The 19961-nt window shown below is 64.1% G+C and overlaps 2 protein-coding genes and 1 long non-coding RNA gene across 4 annotated transcripts; 2 read left to right on the top strand and 1 right to left on the bottom strand.

The window, feature by feature from the left end:
- Nucleotides 1-429: 429 nt before the first annotated feature.
- On the bottom strand, nucleotides 430-14089 carry CHKB (choline kinase beta). The gene is given in 12 exon segments (XM_063397179.1): nucleotides 430-952; nucleotides 1569-1650; nucleotides 2298-2401; nucleotides 4825-4933; nucleotides 7539-7623; nucleotides 8244-8283; nucleotides 8285-8303; nucleotides 9250-9354; nucleotides 10282-10423; nucleotides 10426-10597; nucleotides 12021-12129; nucleotides 13719-14089. Coding segments are annotated over 12 exon segments (1131 nt in total). The 5' UTR covers nucleotides 13826-14089; the 3' UTR covers nucleotides 430-895.
- Nucleotides 1552-10628, top strand: LOC134550464 (uncharacterized). The gene is made up of 4 exons (XR_010080340.1): nucleotides 1552-1671; nucleotides 2278-2380; nucleotides 9276-9350; nucleotides 10502-10628. It is a non-coding gene; the product is annotated as an uncharacterized LOC134550464 (long non-coding RNA).
- On the top strand, nucleotides 14044-16557 carry LOC134550462 (uncharacterized). Of its 2 annotated transcripts, none has more exons than XM_063397177.1 (4): nucleotides 14044-14323; nucleotides 14430-14532; nucleotides 15066-15300; nucleotides 16152-16557. In XM_063397177.1, the coding sequence occupies exons 1-4, from the start codon at nucleotides 14044-14046 to the stop codon at nucleotides 16416-16418; spliced, it is 885 nt and encodes a 294-aa protein (XP_063253247.1). In that variant the 3' UTR covers nucleotides 16419-16557. The 2 variants fall into 2 exon arrangements, with proteins under 2 accessions (XP_063253247.1, XP_063253248.1); XM_063397178.1 differs by having other exon boundaries at nucleotides 15174-15300; nucleotides 16152-16551.
- The last annotated feature ends 3404 nt before the right edge of the window (nucleotides 16558-19961 follow it).

Raw genomic sequence — 19961 nt, 5'->3', positions numbered from 1 at the left:
ATTTGGGGCGGGATTCGGGGCGGGGTGATTTGAGAGGTTGGATTTGGGGATAGGATTTGGGGAGGGGGAATTTGAACAGGTTGGATTTGGGGATAGGATTTGGGGAGGGGGAATTTGAAGAGGTTGGATTTGGGATGGGATTTGGGGTGGGATTCGGGGCGGGGGGAATCCGAAGCTGGAATTTCGGGGCGGGAATTCGGGGGGGATTTGAGAGGTTGGATTTTAGGGTGGGATTTGGGAAGGGGGAATTTGAGAGGTTGGATTTGGGGATAGGATTTGGGAAGGGGGAATTTGAGAGGTTGGATTTGGGGATAGGATTTGGGGAGGGGGAATTTGAAGAGGTTGGATTTGGGATGGGATTTGGGGTGGGATTTGGGGCGGGATTTTGGGGTGGGATTTGGGGCGGGATTTTGGGGTGGGATTTGGGGCGGGGGGAATCCAAAGCTGGAATTTCGGGGCGGGAATTTGGGGCAGCCCCGCCCCAGCGCGGCTTTATTGGTCTGAGTTTTACATTCTGCGGTCGAACTGGGGGGGCCCGGGACCCCCCCGGCCCCGGAGCTGCGGGCAGGGGGCACAGGGGGGCGCAGACCCCGAGACCCCCAAACCGCCCCGAACCCCGTGACTGGCCTGGGGGGCGATTCGGGGGTGCCCCCTCCCCAAATCCCACCCATCCGGGGGGGTCCCACCCGGGGGTCCCACCCACCTCTGCTGCCGGGTCCTGGGGGGTCTCAGCTGCCCCAGGCCGTGGTGGGGCCCCCCCAAACCGTTTTAAAACCGTTTTAAACCGTTTTAAACCGTTTTAAACCCCCCCAAACCGTCCTAACCCCCCCAAAGCCTCCCGACAGCCCCCCCAAAGCGCTGCGGGGGATTCGGGGGGTCCCGATCCGGGGGTCCCTCAGGAGCAGCGAGCTTTGTGCTGGAAATAGGCCTGGAAACGGCTCTGGGCGTAGTCCTGGGGAAAAAAAGGGGAAAAATGGGGGAAAGATTGGGGGGAAAAATGGGGGAAATTTGGAGGAAATTTGGGGGAAAGGGGGGGAAAATGGGGGGAAAAATGGGGGGGAAAATGGGGGGGGGAAATTGGGGGAAAAAAATGCGGAAAAAATGGGGGAAATTTGGAGGAAATTTGGGGGGAAATTTGGGGGGGGGAAATGGGAGGGGAAAATGGGGGGGGAAATGGGGGGGGGAAAGGGGGAAAAGGGGATGAAAAGGGGAATAAAAAGGGGAATAAAAAGGGGAATAAAAAGGGAATGAAAAGGGGATGAAAAGGGGATGAAAAGGGGATGAAAAGGGGAATGAAAAGGGAATGAAAAGGGGAATAAAAAGGGGAATAAAAAGGGGAATAAAAAGGGGAATGAAAAGGGAATGAAAAGGGGATGAAAAGGGGAATAAAAAGGGGAATAAAAAGGGGATGAAAAGGGGATGAAAAGGGAATAAAAAGGGGAATAAAAAGGGGAATAAAAAGGGGAATAAAAAGGGGAATAAAAAGGGGAATAAAAAGGGGAATAAAAAGGGGATGAAAAGGGGGTCAGGGCCCTGCAGACCCCACCCCAGCAGGGAACGGGGCTCACCAGGTACCCGAAGTGGATGTCGGAGATCTTGGCCTGCACCACCGACCACAGACCCCAGAAAAAGTGTGAGGCCAGGGCAAAGCTGGGCACAGAAAAACAGCGGGTGAGACCCCAAAGGTGTCCCGGGGACCCCAAATTGGGGCACAGGGGGACCCCAAAAGTGTCCTAGGGGACCCCAAAGGTGTCCCAGGGGACCCAAATGGGGGCACAGAGACCCCCAAAAGTGGCACAGAAGCACCAAATGGGGGCATAGAGCACCCCAGAAGCCTCCCAGGTGACCCCTAAGGCTCCCAGGTCACCCCTAAAGCCCCCCCAGGTGACCCCAAAAGACACCCAGGTGACCCCCTGAGACCCCCAGGTGACCCCAAAAGACACCCAGGTAACCCCCGAGACCCCCAGGTGACCTCCCAGCCCCCCCAGCTGACCCCAAAGCCTCCCAGAGGACTCCAAAAGGCCCCCAGGTGACCCCCAAAGTCCTCCAGATGACCTCTAAGCCCCCCAGGTGACCCCCCAAAGCCTTCCAGGTGAACTCCCAGTCCCCCCGGTGACCCCCAAAGCCTTCCAGGTGATCCCCCAGCCCCCCAGGTGGCCTCTGAGCCCCCCTGGTGACTCACCCAGCCCCCCTAACCCCTCCAGGTGACCCCCAGGTGACCCCCAGGTGACCCCCAGGTGATCCCCAAAGCCTCCCCGGTGCCCCCCAGCCCCCCAGGTGCCCCCGTCCCCCCGTACCGGTCGATCTCCCGCAGCATCTCCTCCTCGAGCCGCTGCTGCTCCCGGGGGGAGCTGGGCCCCAAAGCCGAGGCCCCGGCCAGGTAATGCCGGATGAAATGGAGCTGGGGGGGAAAAGGGGCTGGGACCCCCAAAAACACCCCCCAAAAACACCCCCAGAGTCCCAAAAACACCCCCTGTGCCCCAAAACCATACCCTGTGCCCTAAAAACATCCCCAGAGCCCCAAAAACATCCCCCGACCAGGTAATGCCGGATGAAATGGAGCTGGGGGGGGGAAAGGGGCTGGGACCCCCCAAAAACACACCCCAAAAACACCCCCTGCACCCCAAAACACCCCCAGAGCCCCAAAAACACCCCCAGAGCCCCAAAAACACCCCCAGAGCCCCAAAAACATCCCCAGAGCCCCAAAAACACCCCCAGAGCCCCAAAAACATCCCCAGAGCCCCAAAAACATCCCCAGAGCCCCAAAAACACCCCCAGAGCCCCAAAACACGCCCTGGCCAGGTAATGCCGGATGAAATGGAGCTGGGGGGAGAGAGGGGATGGGACCGCCAAAAACACACCCCAAAAACACCCCCGGAGCCCCAAAAACACCCCCAGAGCCCCAAAAACATCCCCAGAGCCACCAAACCATACCCTGTGCCCTAAAAACATCCCCCAGGCCCCCAAAACACCCCCAGGCCAGGTAATGCCGGATGAAATGGAGCTGGGGGGGGAAAAGGGGCTGGGACCCCCCAAAAACACACCCCAAAAACACCCCCAGAGCCCCAAAAACACCCCCTGTGCCCCAAAAACATCCCCAGAGCCCCAAAAACACCCCCAGAGCCCCAAAAACACCCCCAGGCCATGTAATGGCGGATGAAATGGAGCTGGGAGGAGAGAGGGGATGGGACCCCCCAAAAACACACCCCAAAAACACCCCCAGAGCCCCAAAAACATCCCCTGGGCCCCAAAAACACCCCCAGAGCCCCAAAAATATCCCCAGAGCCCCAAAAACATCCCCAGAGCCCCAAAAACACCCCCCGGCCAGGTAATGCCGGATGAAATGGAGCTGGGGGGAGAGAGGGGCTGGGACCCCCAAAAACACCCCCCAAAAACACCCCCGGAGCCCCAAAAACACCCCCAGAGCCCCCAAACCATACCCTGTGCCCTAAAAACATCCCCCGGCCAGGTAATGCCGGATGAAATGGAGCTGGGGGGAGAGAGGGGATGGGACCCCCAAAAACACACCCCAAAAACACCCCCAGAGCCCCAAAAACACCCCCAGAGCCCCAAAAACACCCCCTGAGCCCCAAAAACATCCCCAGAGCCCCAAAAACATCCCCTGTGCCCCCAAAACACCCCCAGGCCAGGTAATGCCGGATGAAATGGAGCTGGGGGGGAAAAGGGATAGGACCCCCAAAAACACACCCCAAAAACACCCCCAGAGCCCCAAAACACCCCCTGTGTCCCCAAAACACCCCCAGAGCCCCCAAAACACCCCCTGCACCCTCCTGCACCCCAAAAACACCCCCAGGCCAGGTAATGCCAGATGAAATGGAGCTGGGGGGAGAGAGGGGATGGGACCGCCAAAAACACACCCCAAAAACACCTCCTGCACCCCAAAACACCCCCTGGGCCCCAAAAACACCCCCTGTGCCCCCAAAACACCCCCAGAGCCCCAAAAACATCCCCAGAGCCCCAAAACACCCCCTGGGCCCCAAAAACACCCCCAGAGCCCCAAAACACCCCCTGGGCCCCAAAAACACCCCCTGTGCCCCAAAAACACCCCCTGGGCCCCAAAAACATCCCCAGAGCCCCCAAAACACCCCCCGGCCAGGTAATGCCGGATGAAATGGAGCTGGGGAGAGAGAGGGGATGGGACCGCCAAAAACACCCCCCAAAAACACTCCCGGAGCCCCAAAAACACCCCCAGGCCAGGTAATGCCGGATGAAATGGAGCTGGGGGGGAAAAGGGCCTGGGACCCCCAAAAACACACCCCAAAAACACCCCCTGTGCCCCAAAAACACCCCCAGAGCCCCAAAAACATCCCCCAGCCCCAAGGGAGCCCCCTGAGCCCCCCAGGTAACGTTGAGGGGCGGGAAAAGGGATGGGACTGCCCCAAAAACACCCCCAACCCCCTAAGGGACCCACCCCAGCTCCAAGGGACTCCCAAGGGACCCCTTCCCTAGCCCCAAAGGACCCCCCCAGCTGCCCAAGGACCCCCAGGTACCCCCCAATCCCCTAAGGGATCTCCCCCAGCCCCCCAAAGGACCCCCCCCAGCCTCGAGGGACCCACCAAGGGATCCCCTGGCCCCCCAAGGGACCCTCGCCAGCCCCCAAGGGACCCCCCAAGGGACACCCAGTCCCCAAAAGTATCCCCCAAGAGATCCCCCAGCCCCCCAAGGGACCCATCCCAGGCCCACAGGACTCCCAAGGGACCCCTTCCCTCGCCCCTCAGTGACTCCCCCCAGCCCCTCAGGGACCCCCCAGCCCCTCAGGGACCCCCCAGCCCCTCAGGGACCCCCCGGGACCCCCAGCCCCACCTGCTGCTGGCGGCTGGGGTAGTGCTCGGGCCGTGCCTGGAAGCAGGGCCAGGGCCCGTGGCCGTAGCTGTAAACCCACTCACAGAAGTGATTGCCCAGGTCAAAGCCCCTGCGGGGACACCGGGGACATGAGGGGACATGAGGGGACATGGGGGGACATGGGGGGACATGGGGGGACATGGGGGGACATGGGGGGACATGGGGAATCCACGGGGAATCCAAAAGGGAACACAGGAAATCCATGGGGAACCCCAAAGGGAGCCCAAAGGGATCCACAGGGACATGGGGGGACATGGGGGGACACGGGGAATCCACGGGGAATCCACGGGGAATCCATGGGGAATCCCAAAGGGAACCTCAAAGGGAAACCCCAAAGGGAACCATGGGGAACCTCAAAGGGAACCCATGGAGAGCCCCAAAGGGAGCCCAAAGGGATCCACAGGGACACGGGGGGACATGGGGGGGACACGGGGGGACATTGGGAATCCACGGGGAATCCATGGGGAATCCCAAAGGGATCACAGGGAATCCATGGGGAACCCCAAAGGGAACCTCAAAGGGAAACCCCAAAGGGAACACAGGGACACGGGGGACACAGGGGACATGGGGGGGACATGGGGGGACATGAGGGGACATGGGGGGACATGGGGGGACATGGGGAATCCACGGGGAATCCACGGGAAATCCACGGGAAATCCACGGGGAATCCCAAAGGGATCACAGGGAATCCATGGGGAACCCCAAAGGGAGCCCAAAGGGATCCACAGGGACACGGGGGGAACATGGGGGGACATGGGGGGACATGGGGAATCCACGGGGAATCCCAAAGGGAACATAGGGAATCCATGGGGAACTCCAAAGGGAACCCATGGAGAGCCCCAAAGGGAGCCCAAAGGGATCCACAGGGACACAGGGGGACATGGGGGGACATGGGGGGACATTGGGAATCCACGGGGAATCCACGGGGAATCCCAAAGGGAACACAGGGAATCCATGGGGAACCCCAAAGGGAACCTCAAAGGGAATCCATGGGGAATCCTCTGGGAACCCCAAAGGGATCCACAGGGACACGGGGGGACATGGGGGACATGGGGAACCCCAAAGGAGAACCCCAAAGGAGAACCCCAAAGGAGAACCCCAGAGGGAACCCCATGGAAAACCCCAAATCTCAGGATGGGGGGGCAAGGTCAGCAGAGACTCCACAGGGCACCCCAAATCCCACTGGGAGAGGGGACCCCAAAAATCCCACTGGGAGAGGGGACCCCAAATCCCACTGGGAGAGGGGAGAGGGGACCCCAAATCCCACTGGGAGAGGGGAGAGGGAACCCCCAAATCCCACTGGGAGAGGGGAGAGGGGACCCCAAATCCCACTGGGAGAGGGGACCCCAAATCCCACTGGGAGAGGGGAGAGGGGACACCCAAATCCCACTGGGAGAGGGGACCCCAAATCCCACTGGGAGAGGGGACCCCAAATCCCACTGGGAGAGGAGAGAGGGGACACCCAAATCCCACTGGGAGTGTGGAGAGGGGGTCTCAAATCCCACTGGGAGAGGGGAGAGAGGGTCCCAAATCCCACTGGGAGTGTGGAGAAGGGAGACGGGGCCCTAAATCCCATTGGGAACTGGGAGAGGGGATTAAAGCCCCAAATCTCACTGGGAGAGTGGAGTGTGGAGGGCAAGAGGGCCCCAAATCCCACTGGGATCATGGAGAGGGGAGAAGGGGATCCCAAAATCCCACTGGGATCAGGGAGAGGGGACAGGGGGACCCCAAATCCCACTGGGAGCATGGAGAGGGGAGAAGGAGATCCCAAAATCCCAGCGGGGTCATGGAGGGATGAAGGGACCCCCGATGCCACCAGGACTTGTGAGGGGGGGAGCCCCTAAATCCCACCAGGACCAGAGAACGTGAGCGGGAACCCCCAAATCCCACCGGGGGTCACGGAGTGTGAGCGGGAAACCCCCAAATCCCAGTGGGATTATGGAACGTGAGGGGCAGGAGGGACCCCCAGGGACCCCCAAACCCTCCCAGGGACCCCCCAAACCCCCCCAGGGATCCCCTAAACCCCCCCAGGGACCCCCCAAAGCCCCCCAGGGACCCCCCAAACCCCCTCAGGGATCCCCTAAACCCCCCCAGGGATCCCCTAAACCCCCCCAGGGATCCCCTAAACCCCCCCAGGGACCCCCCAAACCCCCCCAGGGACCCCCCAAACCCCCCTAGGGACCCCCCAAACCCCCCCAGGGATCCCCTAAACCCCCCCAGGGATCCCCCAAAGCCCTCGAGGGACCCCCCAAACTCCCCCCAAACCCCCTCAAGGACCCTCCAAACCCCCCTAACCACCCCCACGGATCCTGCAAACCCCCTCAAGCCCCAACCTCGCCCACCCAAACCCCCCCAGGGACCTCCAAACCCTCCCAGGGACCCCCCAAAACCCCCCAGGGACCCCCCAAACCCCCCAAGGGATCCCCCAAACCCCCCAGGGACTCCCCAAAGCCCCCCAGGGACCCCCCAAACCCCCTCAGGGATCCCCTAAACCCCCCCAGGGACCCCCCAAAGCCCCCCAGGGACCCCCCCAAACCCCCTCAGGGATCCCCTAAACCCCCCCAGGGACCCCCCAAAGCCCCCCAGGGACCCCTCAAACCCCCTCAGGGACCCCCTAAACCCTCCCAGGGACCCCCCAAAACCCCCCAGGGACCCCCAAAGCCCCCCAGCCCCACCTGTAGTTGTAGCTGCTGTACTCGAAGTCGATGAGCATGAGGCGGTCGGAGCAGCCCTCGCGCCCCGCCAGGAGCAGGATGTTCCCTGTGGGAACGGGGTTTGGGGGGTCCAGGGGTTTGGGGGGATCCAGAGGATCCGGGGGTTTGAGGGATCAGGAGGTTTGGGGGATCCAGAGGATTTGGGGGATCCAGGGGGTTTTAGGGGGATTTGGGGCATCCGGGGGTTTGGGGGATCCGGGGGGATTATTGGGGTTTGGGGGGTCCGGGAGGTTTGGGGGACCGGGAGGTTTGGGGGATTTGGGGGATCCAGGAATTTGGGGAGTCTGGGGCGTTTGGGGGGTTTAGGGGATCCAAGGGTTTAGGAAGATTTGGGGGATCTGGGGGTTTGAGGGATCCATGGGGGTTTAGAGGGATTTGGGGGGTCTGGGGGGTCCAGGGGGGTTTTTTTTGGGGTTTGGGGAGTTGAGGGGACACGTGGGGTTTTTGGGGTTTGGGGGATCCAGGAGTTTGGGGGATTTGGGGGGTTTAAGGGGTCCAGGAATTTGGGGGTGTCAAGGGGGTTTAGGAGATTTGGGGGATCTGGGAATTGGGGGGTCCAGGGGGTTTAGGGAATTTGGGGGATCTGAGGGGTTTAGGGGATCCAGGACTCAAAGGGATTTGGGGTCCGGGGGTTTGGGGTCCCGGGGCCACCCCGGTGCCACTCACCCTCCTGCACGTCGTTGTGACAGAAAACCACCGGGGACGGGGGTGGCCTCCAGCAGGGCCCTGAGGGACAGGGAGGGGCTGGGGTGACCAGGGTGGGGACACGGGGACGGCCTGGGGACACAGGGACAGCCTGGGGACAGGGGGACAGCCTGGGGACAGCCCCAGGGACAGCCTGGGGACAGCCCTGGGGACAGCCCTGGGGACAGCCCTGGGGACAGCCCCGGGGACAGCCCCTGGGACAGCCCCGGGGGACACAGGGACAGCCTGGGGACAGGCTGGGGACAGGGGGGATCCCAGGATACGGGACATGGGGGACATTGGGAGTACAGGGACATGGGGACACCCCAAGGACATGGGGACATAAGGACACCAGGGATCGAGGGACACGGAGACGCTCCAGGGAAATGGGGGACACGAGGATATGGAGGATACAGGGGACACCCCAAGGACGTGGGGACACAGGGACACGGGGACACGCAGGGGACATCAGGGGTATGAGGACAAGGGGGACATGAGAGACACAGGGGACACAGGGGACCTGAGACAGAGGGGACACCAGAGACATGGGAATAGAGTGACACAGGGGACACTGGGGACACAGGAATAGTGACACTGGGGACACCAGGGACACAGGAATAGAGTGACACAGGGGACATGGGAATAGGGACACAGGGGACACCTGGACAGAGGAATAGGGACATAGGGGACACTGGGGACACAGGAATAGTGACACAGGGGACACAGGAATAGTGACACTGGGGACACCAGAGACACCAGGGACACAGGAGTAGTGACACAGGGGACACAGGGACATGGGAATAGTGACACAGGGGACACAGGGACAGAGGAGGACAAAGGGGAGAACAGACCCACGGCCACCCCCGGCCTCCTGCCCTGGGGACCCCCAAGGCCAGGAGGGGACAGCGGGAGGGGACAGTGGGAGGGGACACTGGGAGGGGACACTGGGAGGGGACACTGGGAGGGGACACTGGGAGGGGACAGTCACCTGAGGCTCTTCATCTCCTGCTCCAGGTTGTAACCCCGGAGCTGCTCCAGCTGCTCCAGCTGTGCCTGCTCCGAGAATGTCAGCTGGGAGATCTGCTGCAGGTACCTGGGACATGGGGACAGTGAGGGGACAGTGAGGGGACACAGGGACAGCTGGGAGATCTGCTGCAGGTACCTGGGACATGGGGACAGCATGGGGACAGAGTGTGGACAGCCCCCCCAAAGGCGCCCTGCCCAGCCCTGGTCCCCAAATGTCCCCAGGTGTCCCCTCTGTACTCCATGGGAGCCACTGGGAGCAGCCAGGAAACCCCCGGGGTTCTGCTCCCGGTGGGATTTGGATCCCCATTCCCTGTTCCCAGTGGGATTTCAGGACCCAACCCTCCCTCTCCTGGTGGGATTTGGATCCCCCCACCACTCCCTGCTCCAGTGGGATTTTGGATCCCCACTCTCTGCTCCCAGTGGGATTTGGGCCCCCATTCCCTGTTCCCAGTGGGATTTTGGATCCCCATTCCCTGTTCCCAGTGAGGTTTCAGGACCCCCTTCCCTGCTCCCAGTGGGATTTTGGATCCCCCTTCCTCTCCCAGTGGGATTTGAGCTTCCACTCCCCATTCCCAGTGGGATTTTGGATCCCCATTCCCTGCTCCCAGTGGGATTTGGGCCCCTCTCTCTGTAATCCCAGTGGGATTTTGGATCCCCATTCTCTGCTCCCGGTGGGATTTTGGACCCCCCTCACCCCTCCATGGTCCCAGTGGGATTTTGGATCCCCATTCTCTGTTCCCAGTGGGATTTTGGATCCCCATTCTCTGTTCCCAGTGGGATTTTGGATCCCCATTCTCTGTTCCCAGTGGGATTTTGGATCCCCATTCTCTGTTCCCAGTGGGATTTTGGATCCCCATTCTCTGTTCCCAGTGGGATTTTGGATCCCCATTCTCTGCTCCCGGTGGGATTTTGGACCCCCCTCACCCCTCCATGGTCCTGGTGGGATTTTGGATCCCCACTCCCCATTCCCGGTGGGATTTTGGGCCCCCCTCACCCCTCCATGGTCCCGAAGAGCCACTTGGGCTCCTTGTTGAAGGGCATCTCCATCCCGTGGAATCGCGACATCTTCTCGGCGATCTCGGCCGACACGGCGGGGTCCCGCAGGTCCTCGGTGCGCAGCCGCCGGCTCTGGGGGGGCACGGGGGGTTCGGGGGGCGCCCGGGGGTTCGGGGGACCCCCGGGACCCCCGATCCTACCGGGATGTACTGCTCCAGGCGGCCCTGAGCGAACACCCCGAAGAGGCGCGGGCCCAGCGCGCGCTCGGCCAGGATGGCGAACATGACGCTCTCCAGCACCAGCGAGTCCACGCCCTGCGGGGACAGGGACAGGGGAGCCCCAAAAACGGGGCACAGGAAAAGGGGACCCCAAAAACGGGGCACAGGAAAAGGGGGCATCGAAATAGGGGACCCCAAAAACGGCACCCCGAAAACGGCACCCCAAAAAGGGGGCACTGAAAACGGGACCACAAATAGGGAACACCGGAAAGGGGACCCCGAAAAGGGACACCAAAAACGGGATCCCGAAAAGGGGACCCCAAAAACGGGGCACAGGAAAAGGGGGCATCGAAATAGGGGACCCCAAAAATGGCACCCCGAAAACGGCACCCCAAAAAGGGGGCACCGAAAATGGGACCACAAATAGGGAACACCAGAAAGGGGACCCCGAAAAGGGACACCAAATAGGGGCACCAAAAACGGGATCCCGAAAAGGGGACCCCAAAAACTGGACCCCCCAAAACGGAACCCCCAAAAACGGGATCACAAATAGAAGACACTGAAAATGGGACCACAAATTTGGGCACCCAAAACAGGACACCCAAAACGGGACACTGAAATGGGGCACCAAAAAGGGGACCCCGAAAAGGGGCACCCCAAAATGGGACCACAAATAGGGGACACTGAAAATGGGACACTAAATAGGGGCACCAAAACCGGGACCACAAATAGGGGCACCCCCAAAATGGCACTTTGAAAATGGGACCCTGAAAACCGGACCCCAAAATGGGACCACAAATAGGGACCCCCAAAACCAGGACACCAGAATGGGACTACAGAAACAGGACCATAAACAGGGACCCCCCAAAAACAGGACCCCAAAACTGGGACCCCAACTCAGCTCCCCAAACGGGGATCCCAAACCCAGCACCCCAAGGAGCCTCAGGAGCCCAAACCCAGCAGCCCCCATCCCAGAGGGAGGAACCCCAAAATCCCCAATCCCGGGGTTCCCATGGGGTTTGGGGTCTTGGGAGGTTCTCATGGGGTGTCCCTGTGCCCTCACCTGCAGGATGGCCCCAGCACCCCAAATCCATCACCCCCCACCCCAGCAGGAGGAAACCCCAGAATCCCCAATCCCGGAGTTCCCATGGGGTTCCCCTGGGGTTTGGGATCTCGGGGTGTCCCCCAGGCTGTGGGGTGTCCCTGTGCCCTCACCCGCAGAATGGCCCCAGCGCCCCAAACCCAGCGGGAGGAACCCCAAATCCCCAATCCCAGGGGTGTCCTTGTCCCCTCACCCGCAGGATGGCCCCAGCACCCCAAATCCCCAATCCCGGGGTTCCCATGGGGTTCCCATGGGGTTCCCATGGGGTTTGGGATCTCGGGGTGTCCCCGGGCTGTGGGGTGTCCCCTCACCTGCAGGATGGCCCCAGCACCCCAAACACAGCAGGATGAACCCCAAAATCCCCAATCTCGGGGTTCCCATGGGGTTTGGGATCTCAGGTTTGGGGTGTCCCCTCACCTGCAGGATGGCCCCGTAGACGCGCAGCAGCACCTGCCGGGGCTCGTCCCCCACGCTCGGGATGTGCTCGGGCAGTGCGCACTTGTACAGGAGGTTACTGAGCCCCCCGCTGCGGGAATTTGGGGGTCAGAGGGCACCGGGGGGGCACGGGGGAACCGGGGGGACACCGGGGACACGGGGGGACACAGGGGGACACCGGGGGACATTGGGGGACACGGGAGGACCCACCCGGGCAGCACTTGTACAGGACGGTAGTGAGCCCCCCGCTGCGGGAATTTGGGGGTCAGAGGGCACCGGGAACGGGGGGACACCGGGGGACACGGGGGGGCACCGGGAGGGCACCGGGGGACATTGGGGGACACGGGGGGACCCACCCGGGCAGCACTTGTACAGGAGGTTACTGAGCCCCCCGCTGCGGGAATTTGGGGGGTCAGCGGGCACCGGGGGGGCACCGGGAACCGGGGGGACACCGGGGACACGGGGGGACACGGGGGGACACCGGGGGACATTGGGGGACACGGGGGGACCCACCCGGGCAGCACTTGTACAGTTCGGTAGTGAGCCCCCCGCTGCGGGAATTTGGGGGGTCAGAGGGCACCGGGGGGGCACCGGGAACCGGGGGGGCACCGGGAACCGGGAGGGCACCGGGGGACATTGGGGGACACGGGGGGACACAGGCAGTGCGCACTTGTACAGTTCGGTAGTGAGCCCTCGCTGTGGGATTCTGGGGGGTCAGAGGGCACCGGGGGGGTACCGGGGTACCGGGGGGGACACCGCGGGGACAGCGACAGCCCCGCTCGGGATGTGCTGGGGCGGCTGGCAGGGGACGGGGACAATGGGGACAAAGGGTGGGGGGACACTGGGAGAGGCACCGGGACACCGGGCCGGGGGGAGAACCGGGGGAAACTGGGGGACAGGGACACTGGGTGGGGCAGCTGGGGACACTGGGGACAGGGACATTGGTCTGGGAGGGACACCGGGGGAAACTGGGGGGACAGGGACACTGGTCTGGGGGGGACACCGGGACACGGAGCCGGGGGCAGCTGGGGACACTGGGGGACAGGAACACTGGGTGGGGCAGCTGAGGACACCGGGGACAGGGACACTGGTCTGGGGGGGACACCGGGACACGGAGCCGGGGGCAGCTGGGGACACTGGGGGACAGGAACACTGGGTGGGGCAGCTGGGGACACTGGGGGACAGGGACACGGGTCCGGAGGACAACCGGGGACACTGGGAGGGAAACCGGGAAGAGGACAGGGACACCGCTCCGGGGGACAACGGGGGACACTGGACGGGACACTGGGACACTGGTCACGGGGAGAACCGGGGGACTGGTGCAGAGGCCAACCGGGGACACCGGGGGACTGGGAGACCAGTCCGCGGGGCAACCGGGGACACCGGGAGGGACACCGGGAAGGGGACAGGGACACCGGGAGGGGAATAGGGACATCTGTCCGGGGAAGAACCGGGGCCACTCGGAGGGACACTGAGTGGAGGACAGGGACATCGGTCCGGGGGACAACCGGGAGGGGTACGGGGCCACCGGGAGGGGGGACAGGGCCACCGGGGGACAGGGCCACCGGCCCGGGGCACAACTGGGGCACCGGGAGCCACCCGGAGAAAGCCGCACCCCGGGACGAGACCACCGCGGAGCGCGCGGGGGGGGCTGCGCCTCCCGCCGGTTCCTCTTCCTACCTGACCGGCCAGATCCCGAACTCCTCCGGGCTGATGAGCTTCCAGGAGCCGGCCAGAAACTCGCGGCACCAGGCGTAGGCCTGCAGGCGGGTGGCGGCGGGGGACATCGCCGTCCTCGCCGTCCTCGCCGCCGCCGCCCGGGCCCCCCCGCCGCCGCCGCCGCCATGGTCGCCCCCCGCCCCGTCCCGCTCGGCCAGGGCGGGCGGTGGCCGCCAGCGGGGCGGGCTCGGACGGCCTCTAACCAATAACAGCGCGCCTCGCTGATCGACGGCTCGACCGACCAATAGAAGGACGCACAAGGGAGGCGGCGCGCGCGCGGTAGCCAATGGGCGCGCTCGGCGGGATGCGGCGGAACGTGGAGGTGAAGGCTCGGCTGAGGGCGCGAGCGGAAGCGCTGGCGGCGGCCCTCAGGCTGCGGGGACCGTGCGGGGGACTGCCCCGGGACAGCGCAGGGCACCGGGGAGGGGGCGGGGGACCGTGCCCGGGCTGCCCCGGGACAGGGCAGGAGCCGCCCCAGGTGTGCCCCCGCGGCAGGGCAGGTGCTCCTCCAGACCGACACGTTCTTCCGAGTGCCGCGGGGGCGGCTCAAGCTGCGCAGGACACAGGTGAGGGGTGGCTGCAGGGGCTGGGCATGGCCTTGGCCGTGTCCGTGCCTGTCCCTGGTCTCACCTGTCCCTCCTGTCCCTGTCCCCCTCCTGTCCCTGTCCCCAGGACGGCCGGGGGGAGCTGATTTTCTACGAGCGCCCCGACAGCGCCGGCCCCAAACTCTCCCAGTTCAGCATCACCCCCCACGGCCGACCCCGAGGGGCTGCAGGTGAGGGGCACGGGGCTGGGGGGTCCTGGGGGGGGTGTCCTGGGGGCTGGGGGGGCTCTGTGGGGTCCCTGTGCCATCCCTATCAACCTCTGTCCCTCCTGTCCCCCCCAGGCGGTGCTGGCGGAGTCCCTGGGCTCTGGGGGGTCCCTGTGTCACCCTCTGTCCCCTGTGTCACCCCCCAGGAGGTGCTGGCACAGTCCCTGTCCCCTGTGTCACCCCTGTGTTACCCCTGTGTCCCCCCCGTGCCCTCAGGAGGTGCTGGCACGGTCCCTGGGCTCTTTAGGGTCCCTGTGTCACCCCTGTGTCACCCCTGTGTCCCCAGGAGGTGCTGGCACAGTCCCTGGGCTCTTTAGGGTCCCTGTGTCACCCCTGTGTCACCCCTGTGTCCCCAGGAGGTGCTGGCACAGTCCCTGGGCTCTTTAGGGTCCCTGTGTCACCCCTGTGTCACCCCCTGTGTCCCCAGGAGGTGCTGGCACAGTCCCTGGGCTCTGGGGGGTCCCTGTGTCACCCCTGTGTCCCCCCTGTGTCCCCAGGAGGTGCTGGCACGGTCCCTGGGCTCTGTGTCACCTCTGTGTCCCCCAGGAGGTGCTGCCACAGTCCCTGGGCTCTGGGGGGTCCCTGTGTCACCCCTGTGTCCCCAGGAGGTGCTGGCACAGTCCCTGGGCGTGCTGGGCCACGGTGAGGAAGGAGCGGCTGCTGCTGCTGCTGGGGCAGACCCGGCTGCACCTGGACCGGGTGCAGGGGCTGGGGGACTTCCTGGAGCTGGAGGTGAGGGGAGACGGGGGGGGTGGCACCCTTGGGTGTCCCCTGGGTGTCCCCCTGGACCGGGTGCAGGGGCTGGGGGACTTCCTGGAGCTGGAGGTGAGGGGACACGGCGGGGGTGGCACTCTGGGTGTCCCCTGGGTGACCTGGGTGACCTCAGGTATCCCCTGGGTGTTCCTTGGGTGTCCCCTGAGTGTCCCCCGGGTGTCCCTGAGTGTCCCCGGGTGTACCTTGGGTGTCCCCTGGTGCCCCCGGGGGTCCCTGGGTATCCCTGGGTGTCCCCTGGTGACCCCGGTGTCCCTGGACTGGGTGTCCCTGGATGTCCCCTGGCTGTCCCCTGGGTGACCCCGGTGTCCCTGGGCTGGGTGACCCCTGGATGTCCCTGGATGTCCCCTGGGTGACCCCGGTGTCCCTGGGCTGGGTGACCCCTGGATGTCCCTTGATGTCCCCTGGGTGACCCCGGGTGTCTCCTGGGTGTCCCCTGGGTGTCCCCTGGATGTCCCCTGGCTGTCCCCTGGGTGACCCCGGTGTCCCTGGGCTGGGTGACCCCCTGGGTGTCCCCTGGGTATCCCTGGCTGTCCCCTGGGTGACCCCAGTGTCCCCTGGCTGTCCCCTGGTGACCCCCGGTGTCCCCGGGCTGTGTGACCCCTGGATGTCCCCTGGATGTCCCCTGGGTGTCCCCGGTGTCCCCGGGCTGGATGTCCCCTGGATGTCCCCTGGATGTCCCCTGGGTGTCCCTGGCTGTCCCCTGGTGACCCGGGTGTCCCTGGACTGGGTGTCCCCTGGGTGTCCCTGGGTGTCCCTGGCTGTCCCCTGGGTGTCCCCCTGGTGACCCCGGTGTCCCTGGGCGGTGACAGGTGGTGCTGCGGCCGGAGCAGAGCGTGCAGGACGGGCAGCGCGTGGCGCAGGAGCTGCTGCGGGCGCTGGGGGTCCCCGAGCAGGACCTCGTGTGCGGGGCCTACCTGGACCTGCTGCTGGCACAGGGACAGCGGGGGGGACAGCGGGGACAGCCCGCGGGGACAGCAGGGCTGAGGGCACGGCGGTGTGGTGGCTGGGACAGGGACAGGGACAGGGACAGGCTGTGCCTGCCTAAGGGACACCCTGTGCTTTGTCCTGCCCTATAAACACCCTGTGCCCACCCCATAAACAACCTGTGCCACCCCACAGACACCCTGCCCCAAAATATCCCTACAGAAACCCCCGCCCTGTCCCCCCCAGGGCCACCCTGTCCCCCTCAGGGGCCACCCTGTCCCCCCCAGGGCCACCCTGTCCCCCCCAGGGCCACCCTGTCCCCCCCAGCCCCCCCTCGGTCCCCAATAAACTCAGTGCCCACCCCGTGTCCGTGCCCAGCTCTGTCTGTCCCGATGGCCTCAGGCCACCCCGGGCCACCTGTGTCACCCCCCCCACCCTGTGTCACCTCCCCATGTCACCTCCCCGTGTCACCTCCCTGTGTCATCTCCCCATTTCACCTCCTGGTGTCACCTCCCAGTGTCACCCACCCCCATGTCACCCACCCATGTCACCTGGTGTCACCTCCCCGTGTCACCTCCCCTTGTCACCACCCCCTGTGTCACTCCTCCATGTCACCCACCCATGTCACCTCTTGGTGTCACCTCTTGGTGTCACCCCCCCCCGTGTCACCCCCCCGTGTCACCCCCCCCGTGTCACCCCCCCCGTGTCACCCCCCCGTGTCACCCCCCCGTGCCACCCCCTGTGCCCGGGGGTTTGGGGGGGTGGCAGCGATGCCCAGCCCTGAGCCCGGATTATGCCGGAGCCTGGGGATGTGCCGGGGGGTGACAGATGGGTGACAGGGGGGTGGTGGCATCTGTGCCAGCTGCCGGGGGGCCTGGGGGGGACAGATGGGTGACAGGGGGGTGGTGGCATCTGTGCCAGCTGCTGGAGGTGACAGGGGGGGTGGTGGCATCTGTGCCAGCTGCCGGGGGGGCACTGGGGAATTGAGGCTGGAAAATCCCTGGGAATCCAAGCGGTCAAGGCCACCCCTGTGTCCCCAGGCGCCACCCCTGTGTCCCCAGGTGCCACCCCCTGTCACGTCCGCAGGGCTGGGCATTCCCAACGTTTCCCAGGGGTTTTCCTGAGTTTTCCAAAGGTTTCTACGAGCCGGAATCCTGGGGGGGCTGGAGCGGGGCCAGGGAAGGGAACGGAGCTGGGAAGGGCTGGAAAATTCCTGGGGGAGCTGGAAAGGGGCTGGAAAACTCCAGAGGGGGTTTGGGAAAGGGCTGGAGAATGGGAGAGGGTTGGGAAGGGGCTGGAAAACTCCAGAGGGGTTTGGGAAAGGGCTGGAGAACTCCCGGGGGAGCTGGGAAGGGGCTGGAGAATTCCTGGGGGTTTTGGGAAGGGGCTGGAAAAGCCTGGAGAGAGCTGGGAAGGAGCTGGAAAAGTCTGGAGGGATTTGGGACAGGGGCTGGAAAATTCCAGAGGGATTTGGGAAGGGGCTGGAAAACCCCTGGGGGATTTGGGGAGGGGCTGGAAAATTCTACAGGGATTTGGGAAGGGGCTCCAGGGGCACTTTCGGGATGGGCTCTGGGCTCTGGCTCATCCTGGGATTCTCGGGAGCTTGGGAAACTTCTGGAAGCCCCTGGGACAGCTCCAGGCTCCCTCCTTCCCATGGGATTCGCCTTTGCTGCCCGGATTTCCACGCCGGGTTTGGGATTGGGTCATGCTGGGCACACAGATGCAGGGATTTTCCTGGTTTGGCTCTTCCTGGTTTTCAAAAGGGAAAATCCTTTTTGTTTTTCGTGGAATCTGCACCCCCAGCCATTCCGGGAGCCAGGCTTGGGTGGGGATGAGGGAGCAGCGGATTTGGGAATGAGGAGACCCCCGCGGCTCCGTGGGGGAGGGCTCGGCTGGAAAGGAGAGGGATGAGGAAAACTTGGAATAAGGAAGGCAGGAAGGAGTTTGTGGTGAATTTTCCTCAGGCTGGATGGTCCCAGCGGGAATTTCTCCCGTTTTCCTGAGCTTTCGTGGCTCCAGGTGGATCCTCTGGATCCATCCCGGGAGCTGAAGGTTTGGGATCCACCCAGGGTGGGGACTGACGGACACTGGGAATGGAAACGCCTGGAAAACTTCCTGCGCTGTAATCCCATGGGATCTCCTGGATCCTGGGGGATCCTCGGGAGGGGGCTTTGAGCTCCTTCCCACCCCGACCACGGCAGGATTGGGAATTCTGGAATCCCGGCCCATGGAATGCCGGCAGCGCCTCGGGAAGGGTCCCCGGGCTGGGCAGGGGCTGCCGGGGCTGTGCAGGGAGAGGCCGGGAAAAGCGGGATCTGTGCTGGGACGGGGCAGGATCGGGAATGTCCCTCTGGAGCCAGCGGGGATCGGGATCTGCACAGGGAACGAGCCCCGGGAACAGAGGGAGCGGCCTCAGCCCCGCCGGGGGAGCCCCGCTGGGATATTCGGGATCGTTTCCATGGAAAGGGCGCCAGGCCTGGCAGGAGGGGTTGGAGTCGCCACCCCTGGAGGAATCCAAGGAATTCCTGGAGGTGGCACTCGGGGCTCTGGAGGGCATCGGGCACAGCTGGGACTCGGTGCCCTTGGAATTCTTTCCCGGCCTCGATAATCTGGGAATTCTGTACCCACAGCCCCACGAGAATTCCCAGCACATCCCGGTTATCCAGGGAATGAGCTCTGGGAAAAGAGGGAGCGGCCTCAGGGGAGGTTTGGATTGGACATTTGGGATCGTTTTCCATGGGAAGGGTGCCAGGCCCTGGCAGGGGCCAAAGGAATCCCGGAACACCCGGAGTGGGATCCCCAAGGAACGTCAAGCCCGGGATTGATTTCCATCCTGGGAATCCTTTGAGTCCCTTAAAGCCACAATTCCCGCCGGGATTTCAGGAGTGAATCCCTGGGCTTGGGAAGGTCCTGCTCGGGTTTTAGGGAATGTTTTCCCCATGGAATGGGGGTCAAACACCCCGGGGGGGCCCCTGGAACCCCAAATCCCGACTGGGTGCCCAACCCCAAAACCCCAAAGGAACCGCGGTGGGAATGGGAATGGGGGGTGGAAACTGGGAATGTTGGGATGAAAACTGGGAATGTTGGAATGGGTGGGAATGGGAATGTTGGGATGGGAATGTTGGGATGGGAATGGGGATGGGGATGGGGATGCGGATGGGGATGTCAGGTGGAATTTTGGGAAGGAGCGCAGGCAGGAGAAGGCCATGGGGGGGGTTGGGGTGCCGTGGAGAGCTCTGGGTGTCCCTGGGCCCTGTGGTGGCACCGAAGTGGCCTCAGCCTCACTTGGGGACACGGGGTGGCACTGAGGGGACTGGGGACACAGGGGGACACTGGGGGAACTGGGGACACACAGGGGTAGCACAGAGGGAAGGGGGGACACTGAGGGAATTGGGGACACACAGGGGGACACTGGGTGAACTGGGGACACAGGGGTGGCACAGAGGGAATGGGGGACACTGAGGGGACTGGGGACACACAGGGGTGGCACTGAGGGATTGGGGGCCACTGAGGGAATTGGGGACATAGAGGAACTGGGGACATGGGGTGGCACTGAGGGACCCCACATTGCAGGGGTGGCAGTGCCACTGCCCGCCCCCAGACTGGGCCCCTCCCCGGTGTCCCCTCCCCGGTCTCCCCCCGTGTCCCTGCTGTCCCCCTCCCGGTGTCCCCTCCCGCCGCGGCCAGCGCCGGTC

Source organism: Prinia subflava, chromosome 4 (assembly GCF_021018805.1).
Source record: "Prinia subflava isolate CZ2003 ecotype Zambia chromosome 4, Cam_Psub_1.2, whole genome shotgun sequence".
Lineage (NCBI taxonomy): Eukaryota > Metazoa > Chordata > Aves > Passeriformes > Cisticolidae > Prinia > Prinia subflava.
Note: the sequence above shows the minus strand (reverse complement) of the source record. Positions and strands in the feature narration are given on the sequence as shown.

Coding starts and splice junctions, on each gene's coding strand:
- LOC134550462 (XM_063397177.1), top strand. CDS start 14,044: ATGGGCGCGCTCGGCGGGATGCGGCGGAACGTGGAGGTGAAGGCTCGG. Junction 14,324..14,429: donor TCAAGCTGCGCAGGACACAG/GTGAGGGGTGGC, acceptor CCCTGTCCCCAG/GACGGCCGGGGGGAGCTGAT. Junction 14,533..15,065: donor CCGACCCCGAGGGGCTGCAG/GTGAGGGGCACG, acceptor CTGTGTCCCCAG/GAGGTGCTGGCACGGTCCCT.